This window comes from Pinus tabuliformis, chromosome 3_1 (genome assembly GCF_031772625.1).
Source record: "Pinus tabuliformis cultivar Carrire ecotype Pingquan chromosome 3_1, CPIR1, whole genome shotgun sequence".
Lineage (NCBI taxonomy): Eukaryota > Viridiplantae > Streptophyta > Pinopsida > Pinales > Pinaceae > Pinus > Pinus tabuliformis.
This window is the reverse complement of record NC_142301.1, coordinates 990,988,801-991,009,983: the sequence shown is the minus strand read 5'-3', so window position 1 is coordinate 991,009,983 and position 21,183 is coordinate 990,988,801. Positions and strand designations below refer to the sequence as shown.

The 21,183-nt window shown below is 35.5% G+C and overlaps 1 protein-coding gene across 1 annotated transcript; it reads right to left on the bottom strand.

Annotated features, from left to right (window-relative positions):
• Nucleotides 1-5,161: 5,161 nt before the first annotated feature.
• Nucleotides 5,162-9,006, bottom strand: LOC149191195 (anaerobic nitrite reductase Glb1-1-like). Its single transcript, XM_089412353.1, has 6 exons — nt 8,824-9,006; nt 8,555-8,719; nt 7,622-7,775; nt 7,399-7,513; nt 6,033-6,149; nt 5,162-5,729 (listed from the first exon to the last, which is right to left on the bottom strand). The coding sequence occupies exons 1-6, from the start codon at nt 8,885-8,887 to the stop codon at nt 5,451-5,453; spliced, it is 894 nt and encodes a 297-aa protein (XP_089268479.1). The 5' UTR covers nt 8,888-9,006; the 3' UTR covers nt 5,162-5,450.
• Between the last annotated feature and the right edge of the window lie 12,177 nt (nt 9,007-21,183).

The window sequence follows — 21,183 nt, the reverse complement described above, 5'->3', positions numbered from 1 at the left end:
CAATTTTTTCCACTTGCCATTGTTATAGGTGCCACCGCTTCAGTTTTTTCCACCTACCATGGCTATAGACCATAGCTTCAGTGCCTCTCTCCACTGCTTAGCTAATAATTACAGTAGCATCATAATTTTCTATGAGATTACAGTAGCATCATAAATTGTTTGCGATTTCTATTAATTTATTTGTTTATTATTATTATTATTATTTATTATTTATTTATTTATTTATTATTATTATTTATAATTTATTCACTAAAATTAATTTTATATTAGTTAATTTATTTAAAGTATTAATGATTCTTAATATATTTAGTTTTATTTATAATTATGTATTTTTTTACGTATTAATTTTATTTTAATTTATAAAAATTAATTTTAAAATTAATCTAAATTTAATTTAAAACTAATATACTTTTGGTTTTATTTATAATTATGTATTTTTTTACGTATTAATTTTATTTTAATTTATAAAAATTAATTTTAAAATTAATCTAAATTTAATTTAAAACTAATATACTTTTGGTTCCTTAAAGGAATTGGTATTACTGTAATAATTTTATTTTATTGTCTTTTTTTAATAAAATTAATTTGAAATATTTTTATTTTTATTTTTGTTTATTTATTTATTTATTTTTATTTATTTTTTTTGTTTTTTATTTTTATTTTTTTTTACTTTATTTTATTTATTTATTTATTTTTATTTTATTATTTTTTTATACCATGTTTGACGTTTATAACTAACTATAATTTCTTATTTATTTTTTATTTTTATTTTTATTTTTATTTTTATTTTCATTTTCGTTTATTTATTTATTTATTTGTTATTATTTTTATTTAAATTTAATATTTTTTTATTTTATTTTTTTTTAATTTTTGATTTTTTTGATTTATTATTATTTATTATTATTATTTATTTTATTATTTTTTTTTAGTAATTTTTATTTTAATTCATTTTATTTTTCAACATATTTGAATTTATTGATTTTCTTATTAGTAATTTTAATTTTAAAAGAAAATAATAATAATAATAATAATAATAATAATAGGTTTGTTATGTATAACTAACTTTTAAATTCAACCTATTTAAAATTATTAATTTTGATTATCAATTTTATTTTAAAAGAAAATATTTTTAATATTATTATTATTATTATTATTATTATTATTATTAATTTCCATCTACGTCAAATTAAGCTTATCATTTTCTAGTTGTTATTTTTTAGCCTTTGAGTCATGGATTCTCTGCCCTGTCTATTTAATGTGCTAAATGACATCTGCTCATTCAACTTGTCCTCATGATGAACCGCACTGGAAGGTTCGAAACTCATCGACATAAGTTTTTCTATGTGATTTTCCCCGAAAATTCTTCATAAAAATAGATTTGAACTGTGTTAGAGAGAATGAGAAAATAAATCAATGACAATCTGGGTCACCACCTCTCTGCATATCATCATTACCTCTCTGCATATGGAGTTTCACTTGTGAACACCCAAATCTTACAAATCTGTTTCAAGGATCAACAACAGTGCCAGAGATCTATTTCAACATCAAAAAATGATAGTGTAGGAAAGTTTTGTCAAAAAAATCAAAATTTTCAAATATGATAAAATTCATCAAAATTTAATTTCAAATACACGAATCACTGCATACGGAATCTACTCTTGGATAGCACTTACTGCATATAGAATTGCAGTTGTCACATTTTTTAAAATCGGTCATGTTTTGAAGAATTTATGTAGCTTTCACATTCTTAAAAATTATTTGTTAATCAAAACATACACAGCTTGAATTGTCAAGAAAATTGTTTCTTAAGGTTTCTATCTGATAGGGTTGTTAATCATAGCATACACACCCTGAATTTTCAGGAAATTTGTTTCTTAATGTTTCTATCTGATAGGGTTAAAATTGGATTTTGATCTAAACATAGCACTATGACTAAATTTGTTTCTTAATGTTTCTATCTGATAGGGTTAAAATTGGATTTTGATCTAAACATAGCACTATGACTAGATATGGATTAGGTTGGTTGGTACATATCAACTAAACTCAGAAAAACCTACAGAAAAACCATTTAATTAATGACAAATATGTAAGACAAACTTGTAAAGTTAGATAATAGATTAGGGGCAATCCGTCCATTGCTAATGAAGTTGTTGATGCAACAGAAGTGGAATCTGTTATTTATGTTGATTCAAAAACCTCTGTTTGTGTTGATGCACAGTAACAGAATGCGTAAGGCACAAGAAGTCTGCCCAAAAAGGCACCTGCCCTGGAAATATGAGATACCTACTCCTGCTGCATATCACATAGAGTGCCTCACATATCAGACTTGCACAATAAGACAATTCAGGGACATAAGGTCATTTCCAATAGCTAATTGTCTTAATTGTAGCTTACGTTGATGCTTACGTATTTTGAGTGAGTTCAGGCACATATCCAACGGTAAGATACACAAATGAAACTCTATCCTCCTCGTGCTCAAATCTTTGTATCCAAACAATTTATTGTTATATTCAAAGGTAGAACATGCTTGTCTTTCTATTGCGGATGTGTTTTTCTTAGCAAACCCAAGTGCCTCATGCACATCTACACAACTTTCACACCAAACTAACCCAAAAGCGCCTTAGACTCTGTTGCTTATTCCGCGGTAGTGAGCCATCTTTAGTCCCTGTCTAGTGGAAAGGAATAGGGAAGTAGTTAACAGTGTCGCGCATTTCTACCTGAAAGTTTAATTCTAGTAAAAAATATCGAGAATCACTCATTTATGATGCCCTTATACATATGAACAAGGTAGAATCACCTCCCTTCTTGGGTTAGGTGCTTGCTCTCGCCTCTTCCTAGATGGATGGCAGGAGAGATAGTATAGGTGCATATCATCGATCATATTCTGACCTATAATAATAGCGGTTTTTCAGAAAGATCTAATATAACAGTTATGGCATGTATAGGTAGTTAATAGAAAACAGAGAATACTAGAGAAGATCTATCTGATAATCAAGAAAAGAAGTATATCTAGATTAGAAATGTTCTCCTGGTAGTGGCAGCCTGCGGGCCTCCAACCAAGTGTCACCCATCTTGATCTTTATGTGAGGGTTATCCAGTTTGTCCATGACGCCTTTTTTGGAGAGATTGTCTGCATCTATATTGAACTCCCTACTAATATGTTGAATTGAGGAGTGTTGGAGTGAACTCCAGAGTGTTGTGATCTGTTGTAACCAGCCTTGTAGTGAGAATTTGCATATGGTAGCCTTGTGGCGGATTTCTGAGTCGCCTAAAATGTGAATAGATAAAATATCCAGAAAAAGAGCAAACCAGAGAAGACCCCATAATACCATTGTCTCCGCCTTTGTGTCCTCACACAGTGAACATGATATGTCTGCTCAGGTGAAAAGAAAATTATGAAACTGCATCCGCATGTGCTACACTGTGATTCGCCATCAAAGGACTTATGTTTGCTCAGGTGAAATTTTTTTTATGAAACTGCATCCGCATGTGCTACACTGTGATGCGCCATCAAAGGACCCCGCAGGGTATATGATCTCTGGACCTGTTTCGATTTTTTAAACTTTGTAGTGGATTTGCCCCCATTGTAATTCAGATGAGATTATGCTTCTGATTCTTTCCAATACCTACGAACAGTTTTCTTTATAGTCTTCGAAAATAATATTGTCCCTCCATCTGCAGATATCCCAAAAGAATATAGGAAGAATATAGCACCATATACTGCGCAATTTACTCCCCCGCGCAATTTACTCAGTTATGCCTTTTACAGCACACAGAGAATGAGAAATTTTCTTCCCACGAATACCCAAAAGAGAATATGTATTTAGTGGATGTCATTTCACACGTTTTGCCATATTCTGTTTTAGTAGATGATAGCAATAATCTAGACAAAAATTCTTCTTTCTCCTATGAATATTTTATTGTGTGACGTTTTCTATTTTATATTTTTTTCATTCCAAGAATATCGATACATTAAAATAATTCACGAAATTTGATTAATGATGATGAAGGTTAAATTCCAGGTTAATCATTTAATCGCTGAAACAAATTCAGACTTGGATGATAAAACCAACATTATATCAACTTTTAAAAGCTATGGTTATCGTTTGAAAGTTAGCGCCGCAATTTTGAAACGTCAGAGCTGTTTTTCACAGGGATCAGAGCACAGAGAGAAGCGATGTTATGATGGAAAAAAACTCTAAATCTAATTTACGAATATACCCATATGACACAAATTTAACACAAATTTAACTTTGAGTTCGCCGACAAGGTTTCTCCTTTGACATGGCCGGCATGGACTACCGCTGCCTCCGGCGCTTGTTTTTATTGCTTATCGGACATTTCTTCTCTGCATATAATAGACATTCTTGCATCGTAAACTTTTACCCTAATATTTTAGCTTTTGGTACTAAACTATGCGTAATCACAGCATAACTGTAGGTCCCTTTCAATATAACAGTAGGTCCCTAATTCATTTTTGTTGATTATTGGTCATTTCTTCTCAGCACATTCTACTTTCTTTAAACATTGTAATAAAAGCATGTATGAGAGATTTTCATCGTTAATGTTTTCTCCCACTTTTGCTGGAAAACAAAATTGTAATTTCCTTATTTAAAAAAAATTATAAAATTACATTTTTTTTATAAGCGTTTTAAGTATTTTTTACTAATGGTTTTCATTTGAGACCGATCAAAGATGCAACTGCTAAATTTAATAAAGTAAAGGAAAAATTCACTTATGCACTGGAAAATGAATGTTTTTATGGTGAAGATATAATTTTAATATTTAAAATTAAATATGTGTAATGCGATTAAAAGAATTCAAATTTAACTTTAAGAAAAATGGAAGATTTTTTTTGATTATTAATTATGAAGAATAATAATAGAATTGATTATGGACCATAATTTATTAGTTGATTTAGTTAAATGATAAATAATCAATTCTCAAGTATATTGTGGTTACAATAGACGTTAAATTATTTACTAAAATGGTTGACAACCAGGTTTTAAGTGTATTAAGAAATCAACTTTTACTAAATTGCATATAGATTCATGAGATGGAATTGCAAGTAAATTCATAAGATGGAAAATAATTCAAATAACTAAGAACCATAGCATTACCAACCCAATATTCCGTGACATGATTGTTCAAAGAACTGTAATTAAGGACAATAAGATTATTAACCCAATCTATATGAGCAAAACTCTTTACAATCTGCAGGGGTTTTCCCCAAAAATTGAATCTGATGCAATTTATGGAAATCTGGGTGCAAATGTACCTCCTTATTTTCAGGACTGTATAACAGGTGTAAAATCTACGAAGGGATCTTAGAACAATGACCGAGGGCGTTATGTATAGCTGATAGGAGCCAATTATGGTTATTAGGGTTCTTAAATACTTCTCATAGATCTCAATGACAACCATCTTCAGACATTCAGGTCTATTACTGGTTATGAACAACTAATAATATCTTTCCACAAGGTCTTCAGGTTATCAAGAAATAGACTTATATCATCTCTTTTAACGTCATAATCCAATATCTTAAATACCGCCGAGGGATTAGTTGCCAAGACTTTGTCAATACTCAGCAACAAACTCAGGGCACTCATTTCGCTTTTGATAGCTTCAGCCAATTGGGTATAGGCTTCATCCCAGGCAGTTTTCATTTCTAGAGACCACATGTCCGGAACAGCATCCTTAATAGTCTCGAGCAAGCAGAATTTAACAACCTGCAAAAGATTGAGATCAAAACAAATCATCAGCATTTAGAGGCCATTTAGCTGCACGGCCAAAATTTGTCCATTTCATGCAGAGTCGAACGCTGATGTCATTAAACTTCACGAAATCTTGCAAATTTCAGTATATTCTAAGCATTCTAGGGACGTACCTTAAGAGACAAATTTGTTGCTATAATTTAAGTTTCTCTTAGTCTTTACTCTAACTTAACAAAAATATCATTCTTTACGAAATGGGCTTAATTTTTAAATCAAATTAACGAAAAAACCCTTCATGAGATTTTGCTCTGCACTTACATCAAAATGTTCATCAAGTACTCCATATTTAAAATGAAGCTTCCCCATGTCCTTGACATTTGATTCTGAGAATGTTGCCGTTCCTTTCTCTCGTAGTGCAACGGCAGATTCACAAGTCTGCAATATCATAACAGTAAGATTCATGAAGATTTTATGTTGTTATCCCTACTTTATACCAGAGAGAAGAGTACATGTTGTTGTATTCTACATTCGGGTCTATATCTACTTAAATTGATCAAAGCCAGTCATATGCGATGACTGAAGTGTGAAAAAAAAGAAACACGATCCCAACAAAGGTAAAGATATAATACAAGGATACAGTAGTCAAGAAACAAATGCAGAGACATAAACAATTACTAAGAATTAGCATCCTTTCAACAAAGCTTCTTAGGTGCAGTGACAGACTCTGAAGCACTGTTGAACATATATTTGTTCTTGCTGCAGTGCTTCTTAGATGCAAAGAAAGAATTTGTCTCTGCATGTAAGAAGCCCTCCTGAACTTTTCGTTTGTGGTTTTATTTCTTTACTGCTGTGTCTGTGCAATAGATCCATGCGATAATTTTTTTTGTACAGTGTATATATTGCACAGGTACTGTAGTGAAAAACATATGCAAAACAGAAACAGTTACAACAATAATTAATATATGTTTAGGAGTGCTTCTTCGATGCAGAAAGAGTCTTTGTCACTGCATCTAAGAAGCACTATTGAACATATAATACTTCTTGCTGTAACTGTTTCTGTCTCTGCATATCATGTTTCTTTACTTCTGTGTCTGTGAAAGATAGACCATTTACAAAAAAGCCAAAATCCCAACACAGGCAAGAATCTATTGCACAGACATAGTAGTAAAAAGCAAAACTAGAGCCAAAAATAAATTACAGCAACAATTAATATCTGTTCAGCAGTGATTCTCAAATGCAAAGACAGAGTATTTAATCCCTGAATACGAGAACCCCTGCCGAACAGATAGTTCTTCTTGCCATAATTGTTTTGGTCTCTAGATTTGGTTCTTTAATATTGTCTGTGCGATAGACACTTGCCTGTGTTGGAATTGTGGTTTTTTCGACACGGTCAGAAATCCATTCGAATATGAGAATACAATGTGTTATAGAATTAGAAGCAACACATATCCACCAATACCCCTGTCTATTTCGTTATAATGCCAGTCTGGCCTCGTCTAGAATGCATATAGCTTGGATATTTGTTTCCTTAGTTCTGTTACATATTGTAATCCGGTATGAAAGTGGGCTGCTGTTTTGTTTTTTTAACAGAAGCAAATCTAAACTTTATATAAATAATTCTGGCTACACTCATTGACAATAATCTTAATAAACTTACTATTTTGAAAACTGGAATAAGTCTTACCATTTTGAAAACTGTGATAGCATGCGCCTTGAGCTTTGCATTCTTTTCGATTGGGACGTCAGTATCATGTAAAAACGAGAATAGCCGTTTGGCTGAAGGCGCAATCTCAAACACTCTGTAACCAAATAAACGTTTTGCATTACTCAATGGCTTTTTATTGTTTTATGGAAGAAGATTTGTTGAAGGAAACACACAGATTGCGCGATTGCTAATACAAAATTACCTCAGAAAGAACTTAAACCCTAGTTCGGCAGCATTTGATTTCATGGCATTCCATGATTTCTTAACTAGGGCTTCTTGCTCCTCTGTAAATGCCCTCGCCTGGACGTTTGCAATTCTGCTGCTCCTACCGCTTATAACACGGGTCCAGTTACCACCTACATTCAATCAATATGGTTGTTTTGTTGAGAAAATTCAGCCCATATAAATGTTGTCGAAGAAATCATTACAGATTCCGAAAATCCAATTGCAGGCAATGATGTATTCACGAGAAATAGTTGCAGAAACGACATAAGGAAATAATACCTTTAAGTAAAGACAAAGATCAAGAGACACGAAATCGATGAGTCTAGATTTATTACTGCGCCTAAAATTGATATCAATTCACTCGATCTTATAATTAATTAAAATGTAAACGAAAAAAATAGTATAAAATTATCTATATTTTAAGTGTATTGATTAAAAGAGTCAAAAGATCATTGATAGGTTTAAATTGAAATTTAAAAAATATGAAAGTATTTAAAGTTGAATTTATTAATTTAAAATATATATATATATGATTTTAAATTTTCTCCCTTTTATATTTATTTATATACTTCCTGTGAAATATAAAAATTACTTAGATAAAAATAGCGTCTTTAATATCTTCATAAAATAAATTGACAAATAAAAAACCATATTCAATATGTATTCTTTTTTAATTAGCTAAAAAATATTCAGAAATTATTGTTAAATATATATATATATATATATATATATATATATATATTTTTTGAAAAAACGAATACATGAAAATCAAACATTAGACTGCTGAGGTTTAACAATACGGATTCACCTTTTATCCTCTCACGAACTTATTCCATCATAAATAAATAAATAATAATGCCAAAGCTACACAGTTGGAGTTCAAAATAGAGGAAAGCAGCAGAGCACTCACTTGTGAATGTGAAGGGAGATTTTCGTAACATCATTGAGGTGTCTCCGGTTCTTTGGGTTTTATTCCACCGGACGCCAAATATTTTTCCTCCATCACAATTGGCTTTCAAGCTACATAAATCCTTGTGCCTCGCAACCAAAAGAAGTTGCCCTTTGATTGTTCCATCTAAAGAACCATTTCCAAAATTATTTGCATAAAATGAGAGCGCCTACAACAGAAAACGTTTTAATAAAATGCCGAATTCGAATATTACAATATATCAAACTTACCATTATGAGATGCTGATATATTGGTGCCATTGGGCAAGACAGCAATAGAGTAAAGTGCAGCCATTATGCTCCAAGTTTCTGCTTGCTTACAGGGTGAAACTGAATATTGTGTTATTCACGGCATCGTCGACTATATATAGAGTATGCGGTGAAAATAGATGGGCATCCGCCCGCCCGCCCGATTGTAGAGTCGGCTCATTAAGGGTCATCGTAAGGTTCGACTCTTCAATCGGGTTAAGGGTTACGACTCTACAATCGCGTAAAGGGTCGTCGGAAGGTTCGACTCCCCAATCGGGTTAAGGGTTACGAATCTACAATCGGGTTAAGGGTCGTCGTAAGGTTCGACTCCCCAATCGGGTTAAGGATTACGACTCTACAATCGGGTTAAGGGTTGATGATGGTTTCCCTACAATTACAATTGGGTTAAGGATTGTCGCACCGGACATTCCCATCCCAGCACGAGCGTTTTTTTGTTAAACAAAGTCCGAATTGAGTTGAAGGTGACTTCAATTAAAACTCATCTTCGAGTTACAACAATTTGGAAAGGTCGTTTGACCGCTCTTTCATTTCTCTCGATTTCAAAGTAAACACACAGTAGTTGTGTTGTAACTTAATAGTATCCCTTCATAGAGTCGTGTGTATTTAGATCTGCTTCATAGAGGCCCCATGACCTCAACATCGACTGCTCAAATGCCAAAATGGGTTGTAACATTACGTTTTCTTGTAAAAAATCATGAAATTTGACTATAAATTTGACCCTGTTCTAAAAATGTCAAATCTGGGCCTCCACAGAATCTAAAATATTCCTTGAAGATTCATGCATCAAGGTCCCACCTTCAAGGTTCCACTTCTCAACTTTCATCCTCTGGAAACTCGACTGCTCAGATTAAAAATCCATTTGCACCATGAAACTCCTGGTGAAAAATCGATTCAAGTGATTATAAACTTGACGTATTTCTCATACTATCAAAATTTAGTCTTAGGGAATTTAAAATATTCATCACAAGATTCCTCTACTCAGTTTCCACTACATCATGGTTACACCTCTGGATCATGGTTCTATTGGTGAGTCGAGGTTCCACTACCCATCGTTGTTCTGTTGGCTCTCGGTTCCCTCATGATTCCTCTCTTGCCCTGGTCGAATGGTAAGGTTGGGTTTTATATAAACCCATCGACGAATTTTCCAAAGTCCCATATGTTGGCGCGTTGCTAAAAATTAGTGATTGGTTGGGGGTGGCCCAGGTTCCAACCAACGACCCACCCGTTTCCTTCTAAAAATGGTGTGTATGGTGTAAAATGTGTTCGATGTTATGCTAAATATGGGGCATCGTTTTGTTTTGTGGTTGGTTCCATATATTTTTTTTTGTGATGGGGCCACCTGTTGGGTAGGTCAGCTAGTTGGCTGGGTGGGTTCAATCATCGTCAACCCCCAATACATGGTGTGATGTTCAGCAGCGGGTCGACCAATGGTGACATGCCCTAAAATATTAATATATGTTAACTAAGGTGGCGAGGTTGATGGCCTACCACCTTTCTTTCTTTTTTTAAATCGTTTTAAAAACAAACCATAAATTATCCACTAGATTTTTACGGGTCATTGTGAAAATTAAATAGATGATGTTTTTTCTAGGTCCGTTTGCCGATAAGTGCTAAATTGTCACTTGGTTAGTGGGTACCAAATTTAGCGCTTCCACCAAATTTAGTTGAGCTACCATATTTAGTTATGCTCTAAATTTAGCTGTCGACAAAAGTCTTGCTCTTTTTTACTTGAACTTTGACTACTAATAACTTACACATACGAAGTCAGATTCGAGTATCATCTTTGTCGTTGGAATTAGGATGACAAGATCTCCAATTCGACTCCTAGTTTCAATGAAATCTAAAGACATCAATTTTTTAGCCTCTCCAGAGCCACCTAGATCATTCCTCCCTAATGAGGAGTTTTTGGTCCTCCAAAAGTATAATCATGACTTCAATATCAATCTACATAACAATTATCTCTGACATACCATATTCCCTTTCCTTCACAATTGTACTTTAGAACTCATAATGATGAAGTCGACTTATGTATCATATGCAAACCCATAACTGCTAATACATGATCAATTAAAAGACCAATCATGACCCAAGAAAACCCCATACTTTTCAAGATTTTATAACACACTCATGTTCAATTTTACATCAAAAATAATTTCCCAAGCTATCAACTAAAACATGAAAACTATCACCATGTTTCATTTATAATTGATGAAAAATGCTTCACCACTTTTACAATAATTTTCGCAACATGTGATTTAGAAATGTGGCCATGCTTAACTAATTAAAAATGTTTATTTCCACCATCTCTCACCCAACTAAGCGAATGTGTCTTCTTCGTTTAGCTAATTCTCTCTAACAACTCCTCACGTTGGTTCCTTCACAGGTTCTTTCTGGTCATGGACTTCCCAATATGTGGCTCTCTGAAATCCACCTTTGTTGCTGATCCAGGTCTAGGTGTGAAGAAGGACCCTTGTAAGACCTTTTAGTTTCGTGATGTGTTAAAATTGCATTTTAAAAGAACATTAATGAATACATCTACACGCTGTAAAAGAAGAGGAACATAACAATCATCAACACATGAAAAGATAAGTGTTAATAACAGAGTTCATCCACGAGGGACTACATCTCCTATCCCTGGTGTCAAGATGGTGTAGGCCGCTGCATTAAGTGTTATCAATAATGGTGATTTACACAAGAGATGATGTCACGATCATACAAGGAAAAATTCCCTCACGCAGGAGTGTCTCTAAGAGATATTCCACTACCGGAACTCTCAGGCAAAAGACTCGTATCATTATGACACAAAAACATGCATGGTAAGCATCCCACCAACATGGCACAAAATGGATCTCAATGCCAAAACGCATGCATGTTGACAACAAGAGTATCCCAACAACATACAACAAGGGATCTCAAAGCATAACATGATGATTTATGACAACAAGTACATCACATAAGATATTCCACATAACATGAAACAAGGAATCATGACAACATGTAATAAACAAGATCCTACATCAATATCAATCAAGGATCTGTACAACATAATGAAGAAAGAAGAAGTACATGAACACATCATATACCTCACAACCAAGGGCCATCTGAAGAAGTGGATGTCTCACTACTGAAGCTGCTCAGACCATCGATCTCAAGGCATCGATCATACGAAAATGGTTGCTTGCACATGAATGTGGAAATTTGCACTAGCACTTAGAAAAGTGACTAGAAGAAGAAATGAGAGAATAAGAAATCTGAAGACACCATCAGCTTTGTAGCGTCGAGTAGTGCTGAATCAACTGTCCAAAATCTGAATTCTGAGAAGTTGAGAATTCTGGGCTCAAGGAATCTTTTAGATTCTCTCAGGATTCCTCAAAGACTCTTTTCCATGGATGGACTGTAAATCTCCTTGGGAAAAATTCATGGCTCATGGTTCCACTCCTTGTTTTCGCCAAGATCATGGTTCCACATGCATTCTGGAAATGCCCGAAAAATGCAAAAGTCTGATGAAGAAACGAACAACACCATTGTGTTTGTGGCAATGAGAGGTGTAAAAACCATATAAAATTGTCAATTTCTGATAAAGTGAAAATTTTTCCCTCCTGCAAAATTCATGGTTCCTACATTAAAATATTAATTAACTGTCTCGAAAAGCATGCCCGCCTTTTGCCTCGAAATCTATGCCTGCAGTCTCTCTCCTCTGTCTCAAACTGTGTGCACAGGTAAAACTTTGAGTTTATAAAGAAGAACTTCGGCAAATTTACCAATGTAATTGGTTAGCGCATTGGCAAAAGAGGTAACCGGTTGAAGAGGGGTCGGGGGATCAAATCCCGCCCATATATATATATATATATATATATATATATATATGTATATGTATATATGTATATGTGTGTATATGTATATGTATATATATGTATATATATATATCAACCACAATGATATATTAATGGGGGTCGGGTCCGCATTGGGTGGCCCGCCACTAAAACCCCACACTAACACTTTAACACCTTTTAACGGTTATCGGCGCAGTGAATATCGGCACTTTTCCAAAATCAATGATCAATGTATAGTATCAGTGATATACAAGGTAGTTGGCATATTAATCGCCACAATTTAAGGGATTTCGCCGATATATATCGGCGGCGCATATATCGACAATCGGCGCTGATCGGCACTAATTAAATTAGCGATCGCATTTCGGGGTGTCGGTGTATATGAATATCAGTGATCGGTGCTTGTGTCAGCACGCATATCGGCATGATATATGTGGTTGCGCCGATATATATATCGGCGATATATTATGGGTCAGGGCGATGGGGTGTGGGTTGGGTCCACCGCCGATGGCCTGCACCCACCCCATAATACAATGTAATAGATATATATATATATATATATATATATATATATATATATATATATATATATATATATATATATATATATATATATGCGGCAAGCCTTCGGAGGGTTCGGCGGAAGTTAAGGCCGCAAAACCCTATATATATATATATATATATATATATATTATTGTTACGATGTTATTGCGATTGCAATTTGGTCGGTGGGAGGTTGTGGCCCATCGGCCTTAAAATACATGCGATGGTTGTTGAGAAGGGTTCGGTGGGGGTTATGGCCGCCGACCCAAAAATATATATTGTCTTTTCGTAGGGTCCTACGTGCTTATTGGGATGCCATGTGGCACATTGTGGGCCCCTCTTTTCCCCTGTCATGTCAAACTTTGAAGAGCTCCATCTTTTGCATACGAGCTCGGTTTGACAAACTGTTCGCACCGCCGCGATTAGGACAACAAGATCTAAGATCTGGTCCTAGTTCGAGCATAATCCAAAAACTTTGATTTTTGAGCCATCTTTGTCCTGTGTGTCTCTCTGGAGCCACCTGGATCAATCCTCCCCACTGAGGAGCTTTTGGTCCTCCAAAAGCATGAAAAATAATCTGCAACTTTCTCTATACCCTATTTGCATCACAAGCATCCTAAAAAGGTCTCGCTTCCATCTCCTTCACCTTTTTTCTTCGGAGCCTTAAGCGACGAGCCGACACCTGCTACTTCTGCAACCTATAGTACATTGTTTTGCAAATTACATGCTAGAATGAGAGGACCAACTAAAGGCCCAAACGTCCCATAGTTGCCACAAGTTTACAACACATACTCGGTGGTCAAGTTTACATTAATATGGATGAAATAATCCAGCTATGACAACAAGACCAACCTATCATCGTTGCTTCAAAAAGTGATGGAAAACACATCATCACTGCAACACATGATTTACATACATAAGGCCAAACACTATTGTTTCTACAAGTGATGGAAAGATAACATGACTTTCAGAGTGTAAAATACGACTCAAAACATGACCAGACATCATTGTTGTTGACCAAGTGATGGAAAGCACATCATCATTTTTAAACTTTAAAAATCAACAAACGATTTACAAAAGAATGACCATGAAATGACAACATGTCTAGAAACCATTTTTCACTTATCAATGTGAATGGGTCACCTCCTTGAGGTGGTTTTTCTTGTCAAACAACTGCTCTTCTTGGTTCATGCACCGACGCTTTGTCTTTAAGGCGCTGCTCTGGATGGAGCCTCCAACAAGTGGCTCTTTGATGGCCATTTCTGTCACAATGACTGCAGTAGGTTTTCTTCCTCCATATCTACTTAACTTGTTTCTTTTCATGCTATTGAGAGGGTCTTTCATGCCTCATGAGTGCTTCCATTCTTTTCCAACACTTGGAAAAGGTATGGTTAGGTAAACCACAAAAAGTACATGTTTTTCAATGCCTTGATCTTCGTTCATTATTAACAACATGATCATAATCAAAATGAACATTCGAAGATTGAAAATGGTTATACCTTCCTTTGTTGTCTCTGATGTCAGTATGGCGATGAGAGCTTACCTCAGCTCTTTCCTTGCAATGGAAACTGCCATGGGATGATGGGGATGTTTTCCCATAATTCTCTTTCCTCAACGATGTCTCGGATGAATCTAACACCTTCGAGCACTCTCCTTTAGTGTATCTCAAGCCTGCAAATCGATGTTCATGCACAACCTCCAAAGGTTGAGTTATGCCTTGGTTATTGACACTAAGTTCTTCTTTCTCCTCGTGCCTCATCCTTGTAAGGAGCCTCATGTTTGTCCCTATAATTGGGATCTCCAAATCTCCAACAGAAATCATACTATGAGAAGATGAAATCGAAAGGAAATCAACATATTTTACCTTCTTTTCCAATTTGGAAAGATCTGATGAGGTTTTCTCATCATCCGTTGTTGGTGGTTCACGCATTGTCTCAGCGCATTCCCCAACTTCTTTCCTGACATATCCAAGTCTTGCTTGATGAGGTAATTCCTCTACTTTTATGGGATTTACAATGCCTTGGCCATTAACGCCCAAGCCTTTTCCTTAAAACCCTATCCTCTTCAACAGTTTGGAGCCAATTCCTATGGTATGATTTTCAAAAACATCAAAATCATCATCAGGAAACATACATGAAAATGGAGAACTACTTTTTACCTCACATGGGTCTTGCTGCAACTTTTCCAAGACCTCATCCTTTGCTTGCAACTATCGTAGCAAACTTTGTATCTCCTCTTTCTCTTCATGTAGGCGCATCCTCAATTCATCATTCTTTGTTTGAACATTATTCTTGTTTTGCTTTAGTTCTTCCATGGCCTCCTCTGTGAAGCTGTAATTGCTCCTTTTCCTTTGTCTCTTTCTATAGAGTTTCATACACGATTTCCACTTTCTTGGAAATGTTGACCATGGTCTCGTACATCGCTCTTTCATTCTCTTTCGCTGCACGTTCTGTTGTTCACGCTGCAATTCACATCAATGCAAAGACCGCTCTGATACCACTTGATCCAGGTCCTGGTGTGAAGAAGGACCCTTCCAAGACCTTTTACTTTCGTGATGTGTTAAAATTTCATTTTAAAAGAATATTAATGAATACATCTACATCTTCTAAAATAAGAGGAACATAACAGTCATCAACACATGAAAACATAAGCGTTGATAACGGATTTCGTCTAAGAGGGACTACGTCTCCGGGCCCCAGTGTCAAGATGGTGTAGGCCGCTGCATTAATTATTGTCAATAATGAGGATGTACAGAAGAGATGATGTCGCGATCATACAAGGAAAAATTCCCTCACACAGGAGTGGCTCTAAGAGATATTCCACTACTGTAACTCTCAGTCAAAAGACTCTTATCAGTATGACACTAAAACATGCATGGTGAGCATCCTGCCAACATGGCACAAAATGGATCTCAATGCCAAAACACATGGATGTTGACAACAAGAGTGTCCCAACAACATACAACAAGGGATCTCAAAGCATAACATGATGATTTATGACAACAAGTACATCACATAAAAGATTTTGCATAACATGAAGAAAGGAATCGTGACAACATGTAATAAACAAGATCCTGCATCAACATCAATCAAGGATCCGTACAACATAATGTAAAAAGAATAAATACATGAAAACATCATATACCTCACAACCAAGGGCCATCTGAAGAAGTGGATGTCTCACTACTGAAGTTGCTTGGACCACTGATCTCAAGGCATCGATCGTATGAAAATGGCTGCTCGCACATGAATGTGGACATTTGCACTGACACTTAGAAAAGTGACTAGAAGAAGAAATGAGAGAATAAGAAATCTGAAGAAACAATCAGCTTTGTGGCGTTGAGTAGTGCTGAATCGACTGTCCAAAATTCAAATTCTGAGTTTATAAAGAAGAACTTCGTCGAATTTACCAGTTTAATTGGTTAGTGCATTGGCAAAAGAGGCAATCAGTTGATGAGGGGTTGGGGGATCAAATCCTGCCCCTCTATATATATATTTTAATAAACCACAATGATATATTAATGGGGGTCGGGTCCGTATTGGGCGGCCCACCCCTAAAACCCCGCACTAACACTTTATCACCTCTTAACTGGTGTCGGTGTAGTAAATATCGACGCTTTTCCAAAATGACGATCGATGTATGTTATCGGCGATATACATGGCAGTTGACGTATTAATCAATGCGATTTAAGGGATTTCGCTAATATGTATCAACGGTGCATATATTGGCGATCGACGATAGCATTTCGGGGTGTCGGTGTATATGAATATCAGCGATCGACGCTTGTGTCGGCACACATATCTGCGCAATATATGGTGGTTGCGCTAATATATATATATATATATATATATATATATATATATATATATATATATATATATATATATATATATCTATATATATATATATATATATCAATGATATATTATGGGTTAGGGTGATGGGGTGTGGTTTGGGTCCTCTGTCGATGGCCCGCACCCAACCCATAATACAATGTAATATATATATATATATATATATATATATATATATATATATATATATATATATATATATATATATATATATATATATATATTGTTTATTGTTATGATTTGATTGCGATTGTGATTTGGTTGGCAGGAGGATGTGGCCCATCGGCCTTAAAATACATGCGATGGTTGTTGAGAAGGATTCGGCAAGGGTTATGGCCATCAACCCGAAACAATATATGTGGATTTTTGTTGCGATTTGGCCAGCGGGGAGTTATGGCCGCCAACCCGAAAATATATATTGTCTTTTTGTAGGGATAAGGAACCAATGAAAGAACGCCAAGTGTCAATGCTTGATGGGCTGCCATGTGGGTCCCACGTGCTTATTGGGATGCCATGTGGCACACTGTGGGCCCCTCTTTTCCCCTATCATTTCAAACTTTGAAGAGCTCCATATTTTTCATATGAGCTCGGTTTGACGAACCGTTCGCACCTCCATGATCAGGACGACAAGATCTATGATCTAGTCCTAATTCAAGCATAATCCAAAAACTTTAATTTTTAAGCCATCTTTGTCCTGTGTGTCTCTTTGGAGCCACCTAGATCAATTGCAATGGTGGAAAAAATTCTTCTTCCTCCAAAATTTCATGACATTTTTCCTACTTGAAGTGGAGAAGACTCTTCACGTCTTGGCCTCTTCCTATTTTCAATTATTTTCCAACATTTGGCAACAACATGTTTATGCAAGCCACAATAAGTACATGGTTTTCTATGCCGGAACTTCTGCTCATCATTATTAATCTACTTGTAATCAAAAGGAATATTAGAATACCAAGACCTTTTATACCTTACTTGGTTGTCTTTGGTGAAAATCAAGTGAGAAGATCTTACCTTAGCTCTTCCCGTACAATACTAACTATCACGAGAAGATTGTGATGTGTTTTCAAAATACTCTTTCCTTGATGGATTTGGCAATGGCTTGGATTCTTTATTTAAGGAATCCATTACTTTCGCTGCCTTTGAACATTCTCCTTCATTGTACCACATTCTTGAAAATCAAGGCCTTTGTACAACCTCCAAAGGTTGGGTAATTCCTTGGCCATTAATACTAAGTCCTCCTCCTTTATACACCATCTTGGTGAGGAGTCTCATGCTAGTTCTTGGAAGAGGTATCTAAATGCTTCCAATAGAAATAACATCATGAGAGGAATAAATTTCCTTTACCTTCGATTCAGTTGGTGATGCTTGATCATCTTCTTTGGCCAACTCTCTTTTTATAGTGGAACATTCTCCCATTTGTTCCTCCACCACATGCTCGAACATGAGCCACAATTTCTACTTCTCTTCCTCTACATCTTGTAGAAGCCTTATAAGTTTTTCATTCTCTACTTAAATTCAAGGATTAATCTCTTCCAACTCTTGAAATATTTCTCGCTTGAATCCTTTTCCCATGATGTCATTCAAAATCCCTGGAAAAAAGGTCAGACCACTCTATTACCACTTGATTTAGATAATTTTTGTGAACACATTCAAACAAACATATGCATATACAAGACCTTTTATTGACACTTATATTTGCACGTGAAACATGAACATTTCATTTTCTAAACAAAACTTCAACAATCCAACAACATAAGCAAGAAGTAAATAACCATGAAGAACACATAACACAACACTTGATAACAGATTTCCTCTAGTGTGGACAACCTCTCTGGGCCATGGATCAATAGTGGGGAGGCCACTTCATTATTCTCTACAAAACATGATGAGTAAATGGAAAAATATCTACCAACACAAGGATGAAACTCTTATCTAGAGTGGCATGTCTCTCCAAAGAGACGTTCTCCTACAAATAACTTTAACTCACAAGACATTCTCCTTCGGCATGAAAAAGGAATGACTTCTCATAGAAGTGGCATAAATGGACTCACATATAAGTGGCTTGAAATGGTCCTCCTCAATCTGGTAATCAGATCCAGGACATACTCCTCATTATCATGATTGTCTCGAAATGCTAAGACCAATTATTGTAAACTCAACTACTTTTGGGAAACATTTCCACTTGGCCCTATTTCATCACTGCACCCTCTCCGTTTTTTTGCAACAAATAAAAATATGAATTTTCTTCATAGGTCTAGATCTCATTATACTACTACAACATATAAATATCACATGAACCTGTAACACACATCCATCCTTTTGCCAAAATAAAAGTAAGTGGTGAAATGCATCAATATACCTCCCAATTTGGCGATGGCCTAAAAATTGGTTGGTCAAATGCTAAAATGGGTTGCTCCATTGTGTTCCTTGTAAAGAATTGTAAAACTTATAAAGTTTACCCTATTCTTAAGCTGTCAAATCTGGGCCTCGACAGAATCTAAAAGATTCCTCGTAGATTATTGCATCAAGGTTCCACTTCTCAACATTCTTCCTCTAGAAAATTGGTTGCTCATATTATAAATTTGTCAGCATCATCAGACTCTTGGTGAATAATTGGTTCAGTTGGCATGTCAAGGTTCCACTATTTGTTACTCTTCTACAAGTTCTCAACTCCCTCGTGGTTCCTTCGTTGCCCTAGCTGAATGGTAACGTTGGGTTTTTATATAAGCCCATAGACAGATTTTCCAAAGCCCTATGAGCTAGCACGCTGGTAAAAAGATCTTATTAGTTGGGGGTAGCTTGGATTCCGAACCATGGCACACCCATTTCCTTTAAAAATGGTTCATTAATTTTATCAAATTTGGGTTGGGGTATGTTAAATATGGGCATCGTTTTGTTCTGTGGTTGGTTTCGTTGGTTTTTATATGAAGGGGTCATCGATTGGGCGAGCCTACCAGCTGGTCGAGCAGTATCGATACCTACTGACCCCTAATAAATGGTGTATTAACATGTTTTGACTGGGTTGGTGGGGTTGGTGGCCCACCACCATTTTTTTAAATATTTTTTTTCATTTTAAAAATAAACCGTAAATTGTGAGCTGGAATTTTAGGGGTCATAAGTGCATTATTGGCTGCCAATAAGTGCACAATTTCTCTCTCAGCTAGTCAGTGCAAAATTTATTAGTTAGTGGGCACAAAATTTATTGGTTATGTTAGATTTAGTTGGTATGTCATATTTACTTGTGCTCCAAATTTAGCTGGTGACAAATTCCTGCTCCTTTTGACTTGGACTTTAACTGTTAATAACTTGCACATACGCAGTTAGATTTGAGAATTTTCCACTCTATTGGAATCAGGATCATGAGGTATTCTTTGATAAAATCCAAAGATTTCAATTATTGAGCCTCTCAAGAGCCACCTAGATCATTTTTGTTAGAGTTTGAGGAAATAATACTCTTCTCTTCCATATTCTTTATTTTATTCTTATACATTAGGAACCTGGTCATAGCCATGCTCACAATGGAGGAAGACTCACTTCTATGAGAAATATATTATTTCATTTTAAGGTTTTAAGTAATAAAATGCTTCGACAATGATGAAAAAGCCTGAGCAGGAGGATATCAGAGGGAAGGAGGATGTGCTTCAGGGAGGTCATGACGTCTGGCAGTAGGAGGCAATAAGCAACAGACACATGGCTTGTACTTGACACCATAGAAGCATGCCTCGGGAATGATGAAGGTAGTGAACGGTGTTATAGGGTAGCATCATTTCAAGAGAGGGGTTTAATGTTACTATTTCTAGTACTACTCTTGTTTTCATCCCTCAGTTGCACACACCCCATGAAGGGTTTTAGCAACTATTCTTTATGGTGGAGTTTTACCCTACAAACAAGGACAGGTAGAATGGTCAAACAATGAGATTTTGTCAACCTAGAGCCTGAACTAGAGGATATCCTGTCGGTTTTGGGGTTGGATATTACTGAGTAGAATATAGAGAAGGTTATTCATCCAAGTAGGCTTCCGGTAGGGAAAAAGAGAGGCTTGATAGTGGACTAGAGCCCAAAAGGTAGATTAGGGTTTCTGGAGGATACACTTT